This window comes from Sapajus apella, unplaced genomic scaffold, assembly GCF_009761245.1.
Source record: "Sapajus apella isolate SASKATOON/1434 unplaced genomic scaffold, GSC_monkey_1.0 scaffold16, whole genome shotgun sequence".
NCBI lineage: Eukaryota > Metazoa > Chordata > Mammalia > Primates > Cebidae > Sapajus > Sapajus apella.
This window is the reverse complement of record NW_022436956.1, coordinates 28,147,159-28,167,459: the sequence shown is the minus strand read 5'-3', so window position 1 is coordinate 28,167,459 and position 20,301 is coordinate 28,147,159. Positions and strand designations below refer to the sequence as shown.

At 34.6% G+C, this 20,301-nt stretch overlaps 1 protein-coding gene across 1 annotated transcript in view; it reads right to left on the bottom strand.

The window, feature by feature from the left end:
• Positions 1 to 20,301, bottom strand: part of GUCY1A2 (guanylate cyclase 1 soluble subunit alpha 2) — a 325,706-nt gene that overhangs the window by 118,558 nt on the left and 186,847 nt on the right. Inside the window, exon 5 of the mRNA XM_032285701.1 lies at positions 10,153 to 10,638. Coding sequence (XP_032141592.1) covers positions 10,153 to 10,638 — 486 coding nt within the window. The remainder of the gene's footprint in view (positions 1 to 10,152; positions 10,639 to 20,301) is intronic.

Genomic DNA, 20,301 nt, shown 5'->3' with positions numbered 1-20,301 from the left:
CAAAAATAGTGCACATTTGTTGAAAACCTTAAAAAAGGAAACCTAGTTATATTTTTACCTCTAGGCTAGAATTCAAATTGCAATTTACAAAGTCATGCTCATCCTTTAATTACTACAATGAGGGCCTCATATTTGTAATAAGGACCTTTGGCTGTTAGTTCTTTTCAGCCTCAGCATAGTCCTGTGACATACTATTGATTTTATTTTTAAAAGATGAACTCTGGTAATTTGTCAGTCAGACAAAAAGTTGCTGGGGAGAACATACCAATTTGTAAATAAATAAATATCTCATTTATGTATTAAAAGTAATGGCAAAAACCACAATTACTTTTGCACAAACCTATAATATATAAATGCCAGAACAATGTTTTTGTCCTGGTTCTGCATCTAGGTAACTAGAAACACTATCTATCTGACACATGAGTGATTTAAACCATTGCTTTCTTTTTTCTCTCTCTCTTTTTTTTTTTTTTTTTGAGATGGAGTCTCATTCTGTCACCCAGGCTGGAGTGCAGTGGTGCCATCTCAGCTCACTGCAACCTCTGCCTCCTGGGTTCAAGCAATTCTCCTGCCTCAGCCTCCCGAGTAGCTGGGACTACAGGCACGCACCACCATGCCCTGCTAATTTTTGTATTTTTAGTACAGACAGGGTTTCACCATGTGAGCCAGGATGGTATTGATCTCCTCACCTTGTGATCTGCCTGCCTCAGCCCCGCAAACTGTTGGAATTACAGGCATGAGCCACCATGCCTGGCTGAAACCACTGCTTTCTAAAATATGAGCTTTAAACTAAATCACAACTAAATTCAAGTAACATTTGCAATTTACTAAGATCATCTTCAAAAGGGACACTTAGTATTTGATAGCACAACAGAGTGATCATAGTTAATAATTTAATTGTACATCTTAAATGAGTCTAACTGGATTGTTTGTAACACAAAAAATAAATACTTGAGGGAATGGATACCCCATTTTCTATGATGTCATTATCATGCATTGCATGCCTGTATCAAAACATCTCATGTACCCCGTAAATATATACACCTACTATGGACTTACAAAAATTAAAATAAAAAATTTAAAAAGACAAAAGGGACATCACAACACCTATTCCACAAGATTGTTCTAGAAAGTAAAATAAATATCACAACTTAAGCACTTAACACTGATTCAGGAACACAGTTTGTACTTACTAAATGTGAATTCTGTTAATTTCATTTTGCTTTCAGAAATTTTTACTCTTAAAATAACTGTTATTAAGTGGTATTTAGCGGGAGAAGTATTTACAGCATTTCTGCTACATAAAAGCATTGGTTAAAGGTTTATTTAAAATAGGTAATAGAACACCTCAATTCAGTGAGATTTGCACATTGTATTAAGGCTATCCTGTCAGATAAGTGAGAGATAGCTGTCCTGCCTAGAAAATCAATTTCCATTTTCGTTAACTCACCCTATGTACAAACTAAAAGCAAGTTGTAAATACTGTTCTGCTGAAGTGGTTAGTGGCAAAGATAAATGAGCAGTCTTAATATCTTCGCAGTTTATTGATATATATAAAAGAGAGATACTGTGTAATAACACAGTTAACTCTATAAGGCTAATGAAAATCTTTCATTTGCATCATGGGGTAGCATTTATTCTTATTACATGTAAGAGATCCTAGCGACACGGACTAATCTGCTAAGAGAACTTACTAGATACTTGTATCATAAATAAATTTCCACACTGCCTGTAGAAGTGATATATCTTCTCTTGGGATTTCAGTCTGCTCAGGCTGCTATACCAGAATACCATAGACTAGGTGGCTTAAACAACAGGAATGTATTCCTCATAGTTCTGGAGGCTGGAAAGTCCATGATCAAGATGCCAGCCAATTCACTTCCCAGGTGAGGGCTCTCTTCCTGGCTTACAGGTGGCTGCCTTCTTACTGTGTCCTCACAAAGAGGAGAGAAAGCAGGCTCAGGTCTCTTCTTGTTATGACGCTAAGGCCATCACTGAGGATCCCACCTTCAAGACCTCATCTAAACTTAACTCCAAAGACTCCACCTCTTAATAATATCACATTAAGTAGGGCTTCAACACATAAATTTGGGGGGGGTGGTCTTAAATATTCAGTTCATACCACTTGATTGTAAAAATCAAAAACATCAATATCTCTGAAGCTGCCACCACTCTTTAGAAATTAAATATCAATAGGGACAAAAATAACCACAAAACACTTTGAAAAATTCAGCAAGACACTTCATTAATATTAATTTCTGCTTAGCAATTGAAAGTATTTTAGTCTTCTATCTTCAGAATATGCCACAACACTAAAAGAAATGTTCTTTGAAAATAGAGGAAAAATAATTCAGGCTGTCATATTAGAATATAAAAAATAGACATTCGGGGCTCAGTTTCATAGTATTGGTCACAGACATCCCACAAGTCATTATGACTTTACGAAACATTGTCATCTTTATAAATTCCATATTATAATTCAGAGTATGCAGATGGATCCATCTTTAAGAATCTTTGAGGCCCCATGAAGGTAACACAAATAATGCATTTCAGAAAGCTATTTCTCTCCCTCCCTCCTTATCTTTTTTCTCTCACTACCCTTCCTTCACAGTCTTTGGCATACAATGCAATTCTAATAATCTAAAAGAATAAATCCAAATAAATAAGCATTTTATCTATTTCTAGTAAGCATTAGATACACAATGTTTACGTACATAAAAATGCCTGCACATATACAACACACACACTCACACAGACACACATGCTTCTCATACAGGACCAGATATACCTGTTTGAAAAGTAATAATAACTAATATGTACATTTACTACCATGACGCAGACACTGTTCTAAGCACTTTACATAAATCTCATTTAAAAGCTCATAAAATAGGACTATAAAGTGATAAAATTAGTCTCTTATTTACAGATGATAAAACTGAGGCAGAGAGATTAAATAAGCCATGAAAAGTGGAAAAATGAGAACTCCAACTAGTGCACTCAAGATAGCACTGGGATTCCATAGTCTCAGCTGAATGGAATGAAAGAAAAATATCTTACCCTTACCTCTTCCTTATCTCCAACCAAAGTGCTGCCAAAGGCAAACATATAAATGAGGTTAAACCATCTTCAGGTAATTTTTACAGCATTATGGTATTTTGAAACTGACAATATAACTCCCCCCATAGAACAACTATCAGAACAGAATGCTTATCTGTGACTTTCACCTTACCTCCTAAAGCATACAAATGAGTTCTTTTCTATTCATCAAAATTGTTCTAAAAATACATGCTAATTTCCATAACATTTTTAAGGTTCTATGGAAGTCATGCCTCCTTATCAAATGAGTTCTAAATGTTTATTGAGTGATGAATGAGTTGAATAAATTTTTTACTTAAGAATTCTTTCTTAACTTACTAAAAAACATTGTTGCTTCATTTCTAACAAAATAGCAAAAGTAAATGATGTTGATGTTGATGGATACTACTGAAGAGAATTAACATAAATCTTTAACAGTACTCAATTTTAAAAGTGTGTACACTGATCATTAAAAGAGAAAATATGTAAATCTTCAGGAAAAAATGAAGCAGCTACTCTTTACTAAATGGAACTGGCATTTCATGTTGCAAATGAAGTAAAACGGCATATACATAATTATAAAATTCTAACAATACCCTCAGTACCTAAGTACTTTGAAAGGCTGTTTTACAACAAAACAAGGTGGAAGTGAGGCATTTCATTTTTCTGTTAAATCTAATTCATGCTAAAGTGATCTCCTTGAGAATTTGCTGCATTTTCTGAAGGCTGGCTGAAGGTCCAGTGAAGAACAGAGCTCTTTAGTAGCTTTATATCAAATGTCAAGACGAATCAAAATTCTTGAGGCATAAAGTTGTGCAGCCTTGAAATTCTGTGTCAGAAACATCTGTTTTCAGCTTTTACAAAGGTTAAAGATGGGGATTTAACTCTGCTATAGCTCCTTATTCAATATACAAGCTCAGGTGCTGCGAGTATATCAATGCAGAGCCCTGGCAGTCTTCACCAAGATACTCAGACCAGAAGGGCTTGCCTGACTCTCAGTTTCCCTGGGATATTAACATTCACACTCAAAAGCCAACACTGATCATTTATATGTAAACTTATGCACAAGCATCTCTCTCATGGATATTTATCAGTATTCACTTTTGCATTTTTTTAATTTTAGAATGTGCTATGGTTTCAATGTGTTCCTCAAAATTCATGTGTTGTAAACTTAATCCCCAGTACAACAGTGTTAAGGGTGGGATCTAATGGGAGGTCATGAGGATAGAGCCACTATTTGAAGAACCTGTAGGAATAGGTTCACCTCTGCTCTTTCTTGCTCTTTTGCATTCATCCATGTGGGGATACAGCAGGAAGACCCACACCAGATGCCAGCACCTTCATCTTGAACTTCTTAAGAACTGTGAGAGATTAAATTTCTGTTCTTTATAAATAACCCAGTCTCACGTGTTCTATTATGACAGCACAAAATGTATGAAGACAGAATGTCTAGATTTTTTTTCCCACAAAGTGGTGAAGGAATTATAGTTAGCAGGAGTCTACAGTTAATAGAAGACTAAAGCATAATAATATACTGGTATAAATTAAATAATGTACATAATCTTAATGGCTTTTCTGTCTCTTTTAATTGGTATTGTATTCATGGAGTTAGGAATTTATAAAGTTAACACAGTGTTTTCATTGGCCTCAAAAGATTTTTAGAAGGACTCAATGTATCTTGTAATTTTCAAATTGTGTTAATTCCAAGAGTGTCTCCAAGCACATTCTCTGCATTTTCAAGGAGGGATATAACCAACCTCCTAACTCTAGTATCTCAGTGAGTCTAATCCTGTTTTAGCATTTAAAAGCTCAGTGGACATCTCTATATCCTTTGATGATGTTGCCATATTCAGTTCCCCTTTGATGCTATAGACTTGTCCTGTGCACCTTCTGATTCTAAGCCTAATTCTGTCCAGGGAAAAGACTATGCTGCTTTATCATAGTCTGCACTGATACCCATATTTGTACTTTCTACCTAGACATGCTGTCTGGTTTCCAATTCCTGTCATCTAGTACCCTTGTGCCCAGTCCCAAGGTCTTGCATTCCCTGAGAGTGTGCCTGGATTTCCTCCTACTTTGCTAATTGGCCTGAACTCTGCTTTTCCAGCTAGACTTATAATACTTGCATTCCATGCCAATATGAACTTTGTGTTGTTGTTTTTCAGATTTTCAACATGAGGTCCCCTAATCTAATACAATTTTGGTCTTTTCCTGGTTGCCCTATCTTGTCTTACTGTTCCTTCTTCCCAATCCAAACCTGACACTCAATGTTTAACACCATGGACATTTACAAACCACACTTAAAGGCTGTGATAGGAATACGCCGCCTCTACCTTTACTCTGACAGGGAAAAGTGTTTTATCACTAACATTTTTAGTTACCTGGGAAAGATGATTTTTAAAACCAGATCAACTTTTACTCCATTTCATTATTTTAAAAATATACCTCTTATTGCCTGCAGCTGGGAACACTGCTCCCCAAATACCTCTGTTGGTATACCACTTTTCATAGAAGGAGTGAAGACAGAGGTGCTGGCTGGTTTCTAACAAAGAGAAAAGATGGCAGATGGGAGAATCTCCAACTCAGTATAACTACAGTTATTGATTCTGTAACATCATTTTTAAACAGTTTCTATTCCTTATTTCTATAATTTATTCTTTGTCCAGATCACAGCCTAACTTGTACAAAAACTATAGGCTTTAGAATCAGACAAGTCTCAGTTCAAATTCTGACTTATGAGCTATGTTATCCAGATTATTTAACCTTTCCAAAACTCAGTTTTTTTTTAATCTGAAAATGTACATGCCACATGTTATTCATGGAAGGATTAAAATTTTGTTCTTTTCCAAAAATCTCTGGACACACTATGTATATATATACACATACACACAAACACATACAATCACATAACACACACCCCTGTGTGTCTACATAGATATGCCTGTCTGAGAAGTTCTACTGGCAGCTAATATTTACATTTACTACCATGTACCAGATGCTATTCTAAGCTCTTTGAGTATAGGAAAGCTTACTGAAATGCTTATGATGTAACTATGAGACTGATGCACTGAATATCTTTATTTAATGGGATACAGACCTGGAGAAGAGTCAAGTTAAAGTGCTTAAAGGTGAAAAGATGGGAATGCTAAAGATTGTATTTAAAATAACACTGGAATGCTGCAGCCTTGGCAGAATGGAATGAGAAAAATTGGAGAAGTCTTTCACCCTGGCTTATATAAAATCAAAGATTTTGCCAAAGACAAATGTTAAATAAGGCAAAATCTACATTAATTTGCTTCAATAGCCAATGCCATTATTTGTTATTATTGTTATGTATATGCCATTAATTTACAAAATCAGATGCTGGTTCTTTATGTTATTAATGTGAGAACAATCTGAGAAGCAAAATGTTATGTAGTATGTTGTTTTATGTTGACTTTCCCTGAAAATTTGCCTTTCTAATTACAAGAGAAACAAAATTATAACCCAGGCTTTCTTCTATTTGCCTAGCTGTTACTTAGTATTCATACACCTGTAACATCTTGGCAGTTAAGCATTGTAAAGGCCTTCATTTTCTCAGTGCTTATATATGCAGAGTAAAATCCACAGCTTCTTCTCCAACCCCCTACTTTATAGAAAGCTTGATTATTTTAGCAGAATGGTCTTATTATATCTTAATTTATCTGAATTCTACCACTAAAATTATAATCCTTTACTCTGTCACCTACCTAATGATAGGAAAACACGGAGTAATGACATGAATGAGAAAGAGGCCACCACAAATTCAGAGACTAGTGTCACATGTTGTAGCACACTATGAAAGCCCCATGTGGGCCACTCCATCTAGTTCTTTCCTCTTGGCATCTAGTTTTACCTGGCTTCCTTTCACATTTCTAACATAAAAGGTTGGCTGTACCTTATTTTTCTCTGTGGTATGGTTATTATACATAATTACCCAACTTCTACACACACTTAAATCTAGCGAAGCTCTTTTTATTTCATAAAATCAGAAGATTTGTGGTCCTTACAAAAAATTCTACTGCCTCTGGGATTTTTATTTCAATAGCAATTAAAAATTTAGCAAATAGATCATGGCTTAAAGTAGCACTGTGTATATTTTCTAGGAAATACGCTAGAATGATTATGATTATTACAAATCAGGCTGGTCAAATAGAAGTGTTCTAGTTTATATCCCTTTTAAAGCATTTCTACCAATGTACGTTTTAAAATTCTGTACAGGAGTAATACCTCTTTTTGTCTTTTCTTCCCTGGTCACACCATTATTGCTATGGATTTAACATATATTGTATTTCAAGTCTGGATCTCCCAGACTCAACCTCCCTAATCCTAAGCAGCCAAAACTGCCCTATTCACTTATCATAGATATATACACTTACTAGCTGTGATGGTTAATATTGAGTGTCAACTTCATTGGATTGAAGAATAAAAAATACTGTTCCTGGGTGTGTCTGTGAGAGTGTTGACAAAGAAGATTAACATTTGAGTCAGTGGACTGGGAGAGGCAGATCCACCCTCAATCCTGGTCGGCACCATCTAATCAGCTGCCAGTGTGACTAGGATAAAAGCAGGCAGAGGAATGTGGAATGATGAGACTGGTTGTCTTCTGGCTTCCATCTTTCTCCCGTGCTGGATGCTTCCTTCCCTCAAACACTGGACTCCAAGTTCTTCGGCTTTTGGACTCTTGGACCTACACTAGTGGTTTGCTCAGGGTTCCCAGGCCTTCGGCCATAGACTGAATGCTGCACTGGTGGCTTCCCTACCTTTTGAGGTTTTGGGACTCAAACTGACTTCCTTGCTCCACGACTTGCAGATTTCATCTTGTGATCGTGTGAGTCAGTACTCCTTAACCAAGTCTCCTTCATATATACATCTATCTTATTAGTCTTGTCCTTCTAGAGAACCCTGGCTAATACCCTAGTATTGAAGGTACGTTAAGAACACCAAGCCATGGAATCTTATTTAGTTATAATTCACTGCAAAATTTCCTAAGAAAGTTTAGTTTATAAGTTGTGAACTAGAATTATTTTATACACACACACACACACACACACATATATATAAACATTTTGTGAGTTAAAACTTGTTAATTTTTATTGATGACTATATGAAACTGTCTGTGGTTTAATAACATTTGAAGATCACAGAGAATATTTCTACTGTTTTTCTTTCTGTGAGATATCCTAGCTTATGTCAAGGAAAGTAATGTTTGATGTCTAAGAAATCAAATTATATTTTAAAACTTTGAACGTGCTTTGGTATACTCAGAAGTATCACATTTTTTCTTTTCTTAAAATCTAACTGATACGGCTGGGCATGGTAGTTTACACCTGTAATCCCAGCACTTTGGGAGGCTAAGGTGGGCGGATCAGGAGTTCAAGACCTGCCTGACCAACATGGTGAAACCCCATCTCTAGAAAAATACAAAAATTAGCTGGGCATGGTGGTGTGTGCCTGTAATCCCAATGACTTGGGAGGCTGAGGCAGGAGAATCACTTGAACTTGGGAGGTGGACACTGCAGTGAGCCAAGATCATGCCATTGCACTCCAGTCTTGGCGACAGAGTGAGATTCCATCTCAAAAACAAACAAAAAACAAAAAAACGAACATATAATTGTGCTTATCAAGGATTCTCATTTTTTTTTTACAAAGAATTTATTTATTTATTTATTTATCATCTCACTTAACTGTATGAATTTAGGGCTGAAAAATAAAAAACCATGATTGCTTAACTAGAGGAAGCAAACACTGCAAATCCAGTAGTTTAGAGGGAAAAGATCGGTTGTGTGCAGAGATTGGTGTAATAGCGCCCCAAGTCTGGAGGAAGGAAATGTTGCCAAATTCAGCTGATCTCCTCTCTTCTGGAAGTGACAGTATAGCATTATAGTATCTCTCCAGTTTAGAATCAGACATTTGGCTACCTCTACTGCAAATTATATACCAATAAATTATAAGAGAATTAAAGATAATTTATAAGAACTTTATTTTCTATAACAAGGAAAGTCCCTCATATATATTTCATACTGAATGTTTACCACTCAGAAGAAACTCAAGTAAAATATGTAACATTTGCTACATATTCTACATAATGGAACTAAAGAACACACACCTTCATAAAAACACCCTCTGGATGATAATATGAAATTTACAAAGTGAATCGGATAGGTTCTTTCCAAATCTGCTTATGTGAAGATCACATTATAAAAATAAGTAGTTGGTCAGTATGTATTAGTAAAGAAAAAAAATAAAACCTGCAGTTCACAATTATTTATACTAAAAGTACTGGATGTCCTTCATATAAAAAAGCCCTGTGCCCTGACATTGTGCAATCTACGTAAGATTCTAGATAAAGTTGTAGAGTTATCAATTAGGTAGATATGGAGCTAGATGACTCAACCTATTCCTATGATCTTAATAAGAAATTAATAAGGAGTTCCAAATCAAACCAACAAATGGTAGTTAGTAACTGTTTTGAAACTTTTTCCATTATGTAGCTTGGAAAATTAAGGTACTTCCTCTAAAACCCATTAGTCATTTGGGCAATAGCTAGAGTATTTATATACAAGATTTTTTTTTCTCTTTTTCTTTTTAGAATTTGAAAGATCTCAATTAATGATGCAGTGCAAAATACTGATTAGCATATTTGATAATACAATGCATATTTTAATATAACTTGCTATTTATTTTTAACTATCAAAATAAAATTCTAAGTTTATATTGGAACCCCATTTTCTAAGCAATAATAATTATGTGGTGAAAAGTTGCCTAGGATTCAACAAGTTTAATTTTTTAATAAAAATAAGTTTAGAGGAGTAGCTATATAGAATTCTTCCTTACTGAGAAATGTCATGATTCTTCACAGTTATCTGTGTCCATACTACAAATCAACTCATATTGAAAGTTATTCATAAAGAAGAAATAGCTGTATTCTCTATAAAGATTTCTAAATTAAAGAGTTGTCAATTATTTAGTATCAAGCTTAAGTAAAAAAACCAATTTAATTAAGATGACAATTTACTATTTAAAAACATTTATATATAAGTAACTAAACATCCTTACCTTATAAATATCCAAAAATCCACACTGGTGGTCAAATCTGGTGTACAGCTCATTCAGCATGCTGATGACCTGCATGGGAGTACACTGGGCACATATGGCTGTGAAGCCAACAATGTCTGAAAAGAGCATGGTGACATCATCAAACTTTCTGGCCTGTACTTGCTGTCCTTGCCACAGTTGCTGGGCTACATCACCAGGAAAAATAGAATACAGAAGATCCACTGTCTTCTTTTTCTCTTCTTCCAGGGCCTGGTGAGTTCTTTCTAAAGTTGCCTTTAATTTATCCATCCTTTTCTTCAAGCCATCTTGAGCCTTTGCCTGCTCACCAACCAAAATGACATCTCGGGTGGCATCATGGATAGGGATGTCTGAGAGATGGAGCCCTCGGCCCATGAGTTCATCCAACTTGTCCACACATGGAGAGCCCAAAAATAAAATGGAATTTGATTCCGGAACATGGATCATTTGTCCTTTGACTTCCATCACCTGTGAAAGTAACATGGAATTTTGATCAGTACTCTTCACATAGTGGGTTCACAAAATTTAATATATTATCTGATGAACAGGGAAAATAAAAATGTCTTATTAGCAATACTGTGTTACTGCATTCATATGAGCAAATTAAAATCTAATTTTAGCCAGTTTAAAATGCACAGTTCTGAAGAGAAATAATTATTTATATGTGACTCAGATACTTTCTAAAGACAATAGTGAAGCAGAAAGTAAGATCAGTGAAAAATGAAACAGGAAAACATTTTTTATTCAAGATGATACTCCCAGGTACATCATGAAACTGGTTTATGAGCCAATTAAAAAGCTTTCAATGTGCAAAATACTAATAAAATTAGGATAAACCGAGTCAAAGTAACTGTATTTAACTGTCATTACAATAATACTCCTTTCAGAAAATAAATCTAGGAGGTTACAAATGAATCAAAGTAATTGTCTGGACTCACATAAGTCATTTTTCAACTATTATAGTACTTTGAAAAGATACTAATCATCGCACTGGTTAGATTAGTGGACAGTTCACTTATTCTTAAAAATAAAAAGATAAAACCAGGTATCATTAAGCTAGCATTACCATAAAATAGCTATCAATTAGCATGTTCATATATAGCTAAAAATAAATGAAAAATATTAATTATAACACTAAAGGAATTTGGATCATATGATAAAGAATCTGAGGGTACCATAATTTAAATCTATTCCTCCTTTCTGTGCCCTTTCACTAGAGAATTTAGGGAGGTGGTATTTAATGGAAAACTTAGTGAACACAAACTTATGCCTGGTAGCCTAATGAACACCTTCAGAGGGGACGAACAATGAGCACCAGTAAGAAAGGAAGGTGACGTTAGGGTATGGCCACAACTATAGCTATTTGGATTGGACTCAGGTTAGACTAAACACACCTGGAAAAGAAGCTAGTTGCAATTACTAAGAAAGAACAGGCTAAAAGTCGACCAACTGGGACTGTGCATCAGTTTCGTGTATGTTCTACTACCATATGGAATGCACTTATTACATGTATTTTCCTTCTTTATAGCTAAATAGTTAAGCTAGTTGATAAAAGCTGGTGGCACTGAACAAATATGGAATAAACTATAGGGATTTGGATTTTTAAGTCTGTGAATATTTTTACTTTGCTCCCTTGTACCATTCACCAAGGTCTTGTTTATAAGAAAATAAAATGAAATCATGCTTCATATTTTTTATGAAATTAAATGCCCACTTTATGTAAAATTTCAGTGTTTCATCCTTTTATTTATATTACTCTCATTTATTCACTAGAATATTTATTGAGCATTTTCTATTTACTAGTAATGCTCTACTCTGGGTGATAAAGATAGAAAGATAAAATAAGGTTCCCTTTTTCAAACATATCACAATATGGTAGAGAACCAGATCAGTATTGGCCAGAGAATAGGAGGAAGAAGACATTCTAAATTCACCACCTAAAATAGGCTTTCAAAATACTGTAGGCTATAGCTTGAGTAAAAATAAAATAATTGTCTCGTAAAATATTTACGGATTGTTTTATATATGTTTCATATGCTTTTGGGGGGAGAAGTGTTGTTAATAATACATATTTTCTTGTTATTAGGATCTTAAGGACATGGTAAGGAAGATACATATAGTTTAAAAAATAGTATACAATTTTTTAAAAGATTGACATTACAGCAAAAGCCTTGATAAGTTTTCTAGAGTTAATCACATTTTTCAATGGCAATAATGACATCTGATATTCATATATTTAAACTTCTGTATAGTCTCTCTCTCTCTCTTTCCTCACATTTCTTTCCAATTATTTCTTTTTTCTTCTCTATCTTGCTTTCTTCTTTCTTCTCTCTTCTGCTTTCTGGAATTATACTTTCTTCATCTTCCTCTCTTCACTTGGTGCTTGTCTCTCCTTCTGCTGGTCTCTTCCTCATCGCTTGGACTCCACTCTCTCTCATTTTTTCCATTGGTTCCTGTTTTTTCTTTCGCTTTTCTTCCTAGGTATCAACTTCCACATTTACCATCACAATTAGACTTTATTCTCTTTTGCCTTTATCATCTTCATCTTAATTTTAAATATGGAATCAGTGTATGTATGTATGCATGCATACATTATTATATATTATTTTCTATATGTAATACATTTTAAAGATTAATTTATAAAAAGTCTGAATTGAATAGCACAAATTCTGTCTAAAAAACATAAAACAGTAAATATGTTCTTGATTTATATGACTTTTAGGTTGTTTTTTGAAATCTCTATGTAAAGAGACCCTGAAAGAAAAAAAAGTTACTGATTGGCTACACTACAGAAAAACAATTCATTGAAGAGAAGCCCTAACGAGTAAAGTAAATGACTTCCTTTTCAATATTTTCTATCAATGATTTTTTTTATTTAATGAATGGGCAGATTCAATGGCACCATTTGTATCTCTGCCATCAATGCATTTTTACTTAAATTGGAAAATGATATAAAGTACCCTTCTCAAATTTTCTCATTATAATTATAAATTCAGAAATTCACCCTGATATGCATTTATTAACTTAGCAATAAACAAAACTATTATAAGAACTATATATTTGTATGTAAAAGAACTGTGGAAAATTGCTTAAAATAGAAACATCTATATAAGATTTTATTGCATCTTACATCATATTGAAGTTTCAATGAGATAGCACAGAAGACATCAGAAAAATAAATGGTCCTAACATTTGTCAGATTTCAGAAATTGGCAAGCATAACAAATGGGAGCATTTTATTCTAAGCTACAGTAAAGGGTTAAATGTCATACTATCACAAACCTTGATTGTTCAGGCTCTGTTAAACTATCTGCATTATTTCTTTTTTCATTTTACTTTTATTTTCATTTGGAGGGTACATGTGCAGGTTTGTTATATAAATAAATTCATGTCATGGGGGTTTGGTGTATATTAATGAACAGATATTTCTATGAAAAGATTTACCACTGTTATCAATAAGTAATCAGAATGGAGTAAGTCCAGGTCATATAACTGCATATTACACATTTTATGTTTTTGCATATCTCAAGCATGGACTAATCCATGCTCTCATGGAGATTCAAGTTTTATAAGAAAATCATTTGAGGCAGTGTTACATAATAGTTTGAAAAGAAGGATTTGGAAGAAGTCAGGCCTGAATTTGAATTTCAACTCTCCTGACGATTAAATGAAAGAACTGACCTAGGTTCAGTTCCTTATCCTTTCAAAGCGTAGGTTTCCTTATGTATAAACTGGAAAAGATGATAATGATTGATGAGGATGATGCCTGTAGCTGACTGAACCCATCTGTGAGTACTTGCTGTTGGCCATGTACTGCCTGAGTACTTAATTAATACTTAGTTAATACTTTGTTACTGATCAACTTTTCGCTAGCTATTACTATCCTCAGTTTTAAGACTTAGGGAGGTTAAGAGGCTTGTTAAGAATACATAGCTAATAAGCAGTGAAGTCACCACTCAAACCCATTGGCTTGACTCCAAAGGAAACATTCTTAACCACTGTGGAAGCCTGATGCTGAAAGAGAGAGAAGGGAAACAAATAATTTTAAATATAAATCAATGTGAAGGCAAAACAACCCTAAAGAGAAGTTCACAATGGGCGGCTGAAAAGAGAGAAACTGTTGCTACAGATATAGATGAAGCTGCTATTTGCATGCCTATTTTTTTTTAATTCAGTTCAATAACAAAAAATGGGCACTTCTAGATGTGGTTTCTGGTCTTTCCGATCCTTAAAATGTAATTTATGAAAGTACTAATAGAATGATATGTCTCTGGTGCCTCAATGATTAAAGGGGCTTCCAGAAGGGCTATTTCTCTCACAGGGCATCATTTACTTTCAAAGAACTAGCTCTAGCTAAAAAAGCAGGATATAATGCCCAGCCTGAGAAGCTTCCATGTCCTTAAAGTCCTGATATTCTCCCTCTCACAGCCACCATAACTCACCACCCAAGAATTGTACTGCTAGAGTCACCAGCAAGAGAAATTCTGCACAACAAACACCAAGCTAGGAATTACTCTTCATCCACATGGGCTGAAAAATCCCCTCCATATAGACACATAAGGATATCGGAGTGGCAGAAGCCTGCTCTGTACCCTCAAGCAGCATTAGCAAGGACAGTGGGAGCCATGAGGCATAAAATAAACCACTATGAAAAGAGCAGCACATAACCTCTGAAAATTATACAGTCACTGCAACTAAAACCCACAAAAGTAGACCAGGACCTACATGCTAAGCCTAAACAGAGAAACTGACTGTGAAAATTTTAAATAGAATCTAGAGTGTCCTAACACAATACCCAAATTATCCAGAATATAATAGAAAGTCAACCATCATAATAAGAATCAAGAAAATCACAACTTGAATGAGAAAAGACAATCGATTGACGCCAACACTAAAATGAATCAGAAGTTGGAATTATCGGTCAAGAATTTTAAAGAAGGCATGAGAAAATATTTCAACAAGCAATTACAATTTTTTTTATTGAATTTTAAAAATACAATCTCAGCAAAGCAATAGAAATATAAAAACCAGTGGAAATTATAGAACTGAAAAATACAGCAACAAAAATAGAAAACATCCTGGGTGGGCTCAAAATTAGAATGGCAATGACAGAGGAGAATCAGTGAATTGTGGACGACTTAATAGAATTTACTCAATCTGAACAACAGAGAGAAAATAGGCTTAAAAAATGTTTTAGGACTCTAGGAAAATAAGAAAAGAAATCCACATTCATAAGAGTTCAAAAAAATAGGAAAGAGTAAGGTTCAAATAGTATTTGAAGAAACTGTAGATGAAAATGTCTTAAATGTGGTAAAAGATATAAACTCACAGACTTAACTATATGGATTCTAAATAAGGATAAACTCAAAGGTATTCATTCCAAGATGCATCATAGTTAAACTTCTTAAAATTAAATACAATAAAAAAAAATCCTGCAAACAGCCAGAGAAACATGACACGTTACTTACGGGAAACACCAATTTGAATGTCAGCTGATTTGTCATCTAAAATTATAGAGGTCAGAAGAAAGTGGCACATTATTTTTGAATAATTGAAAAAGAACTATCAACTATGAATTCTATATCTGGGGAAACTTTCCTCCAAGAATTAAGTGGGGGTTGGGGGAAAGGACATCTCCAAACAAAAACTAAAAATCTTTGTCCTAGAAGATCTACTATTAAAGAATGGCTAAAGAAAAGTCTTTAAATGGAAATAAAAAGATGAGAGAAAAAATCGTTGAGCACCAGGAAGGAAGAAGATAAACAGAAAGACTAGAAATATGGGTAAATACATAGATTATCTTCTCCTCATGGGTTGTCTAAATCATATGTGATGACTGAGACAGATATGATAATATTATACATTCTGATACTTTGATCATTATGGAGTGGCCTTACAAGAGGAAGGCAGAGGGAGACCAAATGTGTGCGCGTGCGCGTACACACACACACACACACACACACACACACACACTCGCACCACACACAAAGAAGAAGGTGATGTGAACAAAGAGATATAGAGTGATGTGACCTCAAGTCAATAAACCTTAAGACCTGCCAGCAGCCACAAGAAGCTAGAAGAAGCAACAGATGAATTCTACCCCACAGCTTCTGGAGACAGCATGGTCCTTTTGACACTATGACTTCTGGCATCCAACACTATGAAAGAATAAACTTATGATTTTTTTGTTTTGTTTTTTTAAGACAGAGTCTCCCTCTGTTGCCAAGCTGGAGTGCAGTGACATGATGTCAGCTTACTGCAACCTCCACCTCCCAGATTGAAGTGATTCTCCTGCCTCAGCCTCCCAAGTAGCTGGCAATACAGGCATGTGTCACACGCCCAGCTAATTTTTCATTTTTAGTAGAGACAGTGTTTCACCATGTTGGCCAGGATGGTCTTGAATCCCTCACCTCGTGATCTGCCCACCTCAGCCGCCCAAAACACTGGGATTGCAGGTGTGAGCCACTGCACCTGGCCAAACTTACGTTGTTTTAAGCTACCAAGTTTATGGTGATTTGTTACAGCAACCACAGAAAACTAATATCTTAACAACAAAATCTACAAAAACAACAAAATCTACAAATACGGTCTAATTAATATCTGTAATAATTTGACAATCCAACAACAGCAGGATAATCTTTCCTTAAAAAAAAAAAAAAAAAAAAAAAAAAAAAAAAGGAGAGATTGTGGAATATATACTGACCAAATCCTAGGCCATAAGAAAACACCAGAATAAATCTTAAAAGTTGAAATTACAGAGTATGTTAACTAGACGAAATAATACTAGAAATCAATAACTGAAAGACAACAGAAGAATCCCTACAATGTGAAAATGAAACAACACTTTTCTACACAATTCATTTTAAAAGAGGAATTGTTAAGAGAAATTAAAATGCATAAAAAGAAATCAAAATGGTAAGTAGCATGCAGCCAAAGAAAGGAGGAGAGTGCTTAGAGTCAAGGCAAGAACAAACCACAAATCAATAACCAAAGTGTCTACCTCAGAGAACGAAAAATGTAAGAGCAAAATAAACCCAAAGCAAGCAGAAGGGAGGAAACAATAACCATAAGAGAAGTGATCAATGAAATAATAAACAGGAAAACAATAAAGAAAATGAACAAAAAACTGATTTCTTAAAAAAAAATCAATAAAATCAGTAAAAGTCTAGCAACACTGATGAAAATGATAGATAAGTCAACAAATATCAACTTAAGGAACAAGATAGAGGATATCACTATAGCTAATGGAGGCATTAAAAGAATAATCAGGGAATATTACAAAGTGTTTTACATTAAAAATTTGACAGTTTAAAAATGAATCAACCCCTTGAAAAAAACACAAACTACCAAAACTCAACCAAGATGAAACTGATAATCTGAATCATTATATAACCATTAAAGACATTAAATGCATAATTTAAAATTTTTTGAAAAAAAAAAAATCTTCAGGTCTAGATAGTTCTGCTGGAGAATTCTAACAACTATTTGAAAAATAATTAACACCATTTTTTCAGTCTCTTCCAGAAAATAAAAGGGGAGGGAACATTTAAATGTGGTGCAATTCCACCCCTTCCTAAAGACTGCATCAGCTAAGTTAATGAAGAAATAATTTGTCCTCTAACATTCACCTTCTAGCTAGGATATGATAAGCCCTGTAAAATGACAATCATATCTGGCCCAAATTAAATAATTACAAATGAATTTTCATTAAAACATACTGATAGATGTCATCTGGCTCCAAAGATTTATCATTATACAAAGTTCATCCTTCATGTTTGGAGTATTCTGTCTATCTATAAGTATTTGCACCAGGACCTCCAGCAACAATAGCTCCTATAACTTTAGTTCCAATAGCTCCTATTTAAGACTAGAAACTGTAAACTATTAGAAAAAAACATAGAGGAAGAGCTCCTTGACATTGCTCTGAACAGCGACTTTTTGGACATGACTCCAAAAGCACAGGCAATAAAAATGAGAAGAGATCAAAGAGATTCTATTAAATTAAAAAGCTTCAGCACAGCAAAGGAAACTTCAGTAGAGTGAAGAGACAACATATGAAACAGGAGAAAATATCTGCAAACCATATATCTTACACCGGTTTAGTATCCAAAATATACAAAGATCTCAAATAACTGACTAGGTAGAAAACAACCAAATTAAATGGGTAAAAGGCTTGAATACAAGCATTTCTCAAAAGAAGACATAAAATTAGCCAAGAGAAATATGAAAAAAAAAATGCTCAACATCCTAATCATCAGATAAATGCAAATAAAACCACAATGAGGTATGACGTGACACTGGTTAGAATAGCTATTATCTAAATGATGAAAAATAATGAGTACCAGCAAAATACAGAGAAAAGATAACCTTTGTACACTGTTGGTAAGGGTGAAAATTAGTACATCCATTATGAAAAACAGTATCAACATTCTTCAAAAAAGTAAAAATAGAATTACCATATGATCCAGCAACCTCACTACTGAGTATATATTTAAAAAATGAAATCAAATGACAGTTATCTGCACCCCTCTACAGCATTATATGCTACAGCCAAACTATAGAATAAACCTAACTGTCCATCAACAGGTGAATGGATAATTGTGGTATGGAATGTGGTATATATAAGCATACGTCATTTTATTGTGCTTCACTTTACTGCCCTTTGCAGATATTGCATTGTTTTACAAATTGAAACTATGTGACAACCTTCTGTTGAACAAATCTACTGGTGGCATTTTTCCAACAGCATATGCTCACTTAATGTCTGTGTCATATTTTTTGGGGCAATTCTCATCATATTTCAGGCTCCTCATTATTGTATGTGTTATGGTAATCTGTGATCAGTGATTCTTGATATTACTAAGGTAATTGTTTTGGGGCACCACAAACCACTCCCATATAAGACAGTGAACTTAATCAATCAACAGGGTGTGTGTTCTGACTGCTTCACCACTTGTCCCTCTCCTCAGAGCTCCCTATTCGTTGAGAACAACAATACTGAAATTAGACCAATGAATAATCCTACAATGGCCTGTAAGTATTCAAGTGAAAAGAAAAGTTACAGGCCTCTCACTTTAAATCAAATCTAGAAATGTTAAGCTTAGTGAGAAAAGCATGTCAAAAGCTGAGACAGATGGAAAACTACACCTCTTAAGCCAGTTAGCCAAGTTGTGACTGAAAATGAAAGGTTCTTGAAGGAAATTTTTTAAAATGCTACTCCGGTGAACACAGGAATGAAAAGAAAGTAAAACAGTATTATTGCTGATAAGGAGAAAGTTTTAGTGGTATGCACAGAAGATCAAATCAGCCATAACATTCTGGTTAGCCAAAGCCTAATCCAGAGAAAGGCCTTAAATTTCAGTAATTCTGTGACGGCTGAGGGAGGTGAGGAAGCTGCAGCAGAAAGCTCCAAGCTAGCAGAGGATGCTTCATGAGGTTTAAAGAAAGACGCCATCTTCAGCATTAACTGTTTGGAAGAAGTTTATTTCAGCCCTCAATGATGACTTTGAGGGCTTCAAGGCTTCAGTTGAGAATATCACTGCAGATATAGTAGAAATGGCGAAAAGCACTACAATTAGAGGTGAAGCCTAAACATGTGGCAGAATCGCTGCAATCTCACGATAAAACTTAAATGAATGAGAAGTTACTTTTTAAAAAAATTTTATTGTACTTTAGCTTCTGGTGTACATGTGCAGATCATGCAAGATTGTTGCATAGATACTTATGGATGAGCAAAGAAAAGTGAATTCTTGAGAAGGAATCTACTCCTGGTGAAGATGCAGTGAACACTGTTGAAATGACATCAAAATATTTAGAATATTACATAAAATTAGTTGATAAAGCAGCACAGAATTTGAGAGGACATATTCAAATTTTGAAAGCAGTACTGCTGTGAATACAATGCTATCAAACAGCATTGCAAGCTATCAGGAAATATTTTGCAATAGGACAAGTCAATTGATGCAGCAAACTTCATTGCCGTCTTACTTTAAGAAATTGTTATAGCCACTCCAACCTTCACAACCACCACCCTGATCAGTCAGCAGTCATCTATATCCAGGTAAGACCCTCCACCAGCAAAAAGATTATGACTTGTTAAAGGTTCAGATAATCATTAGCACTTTTAGCAAT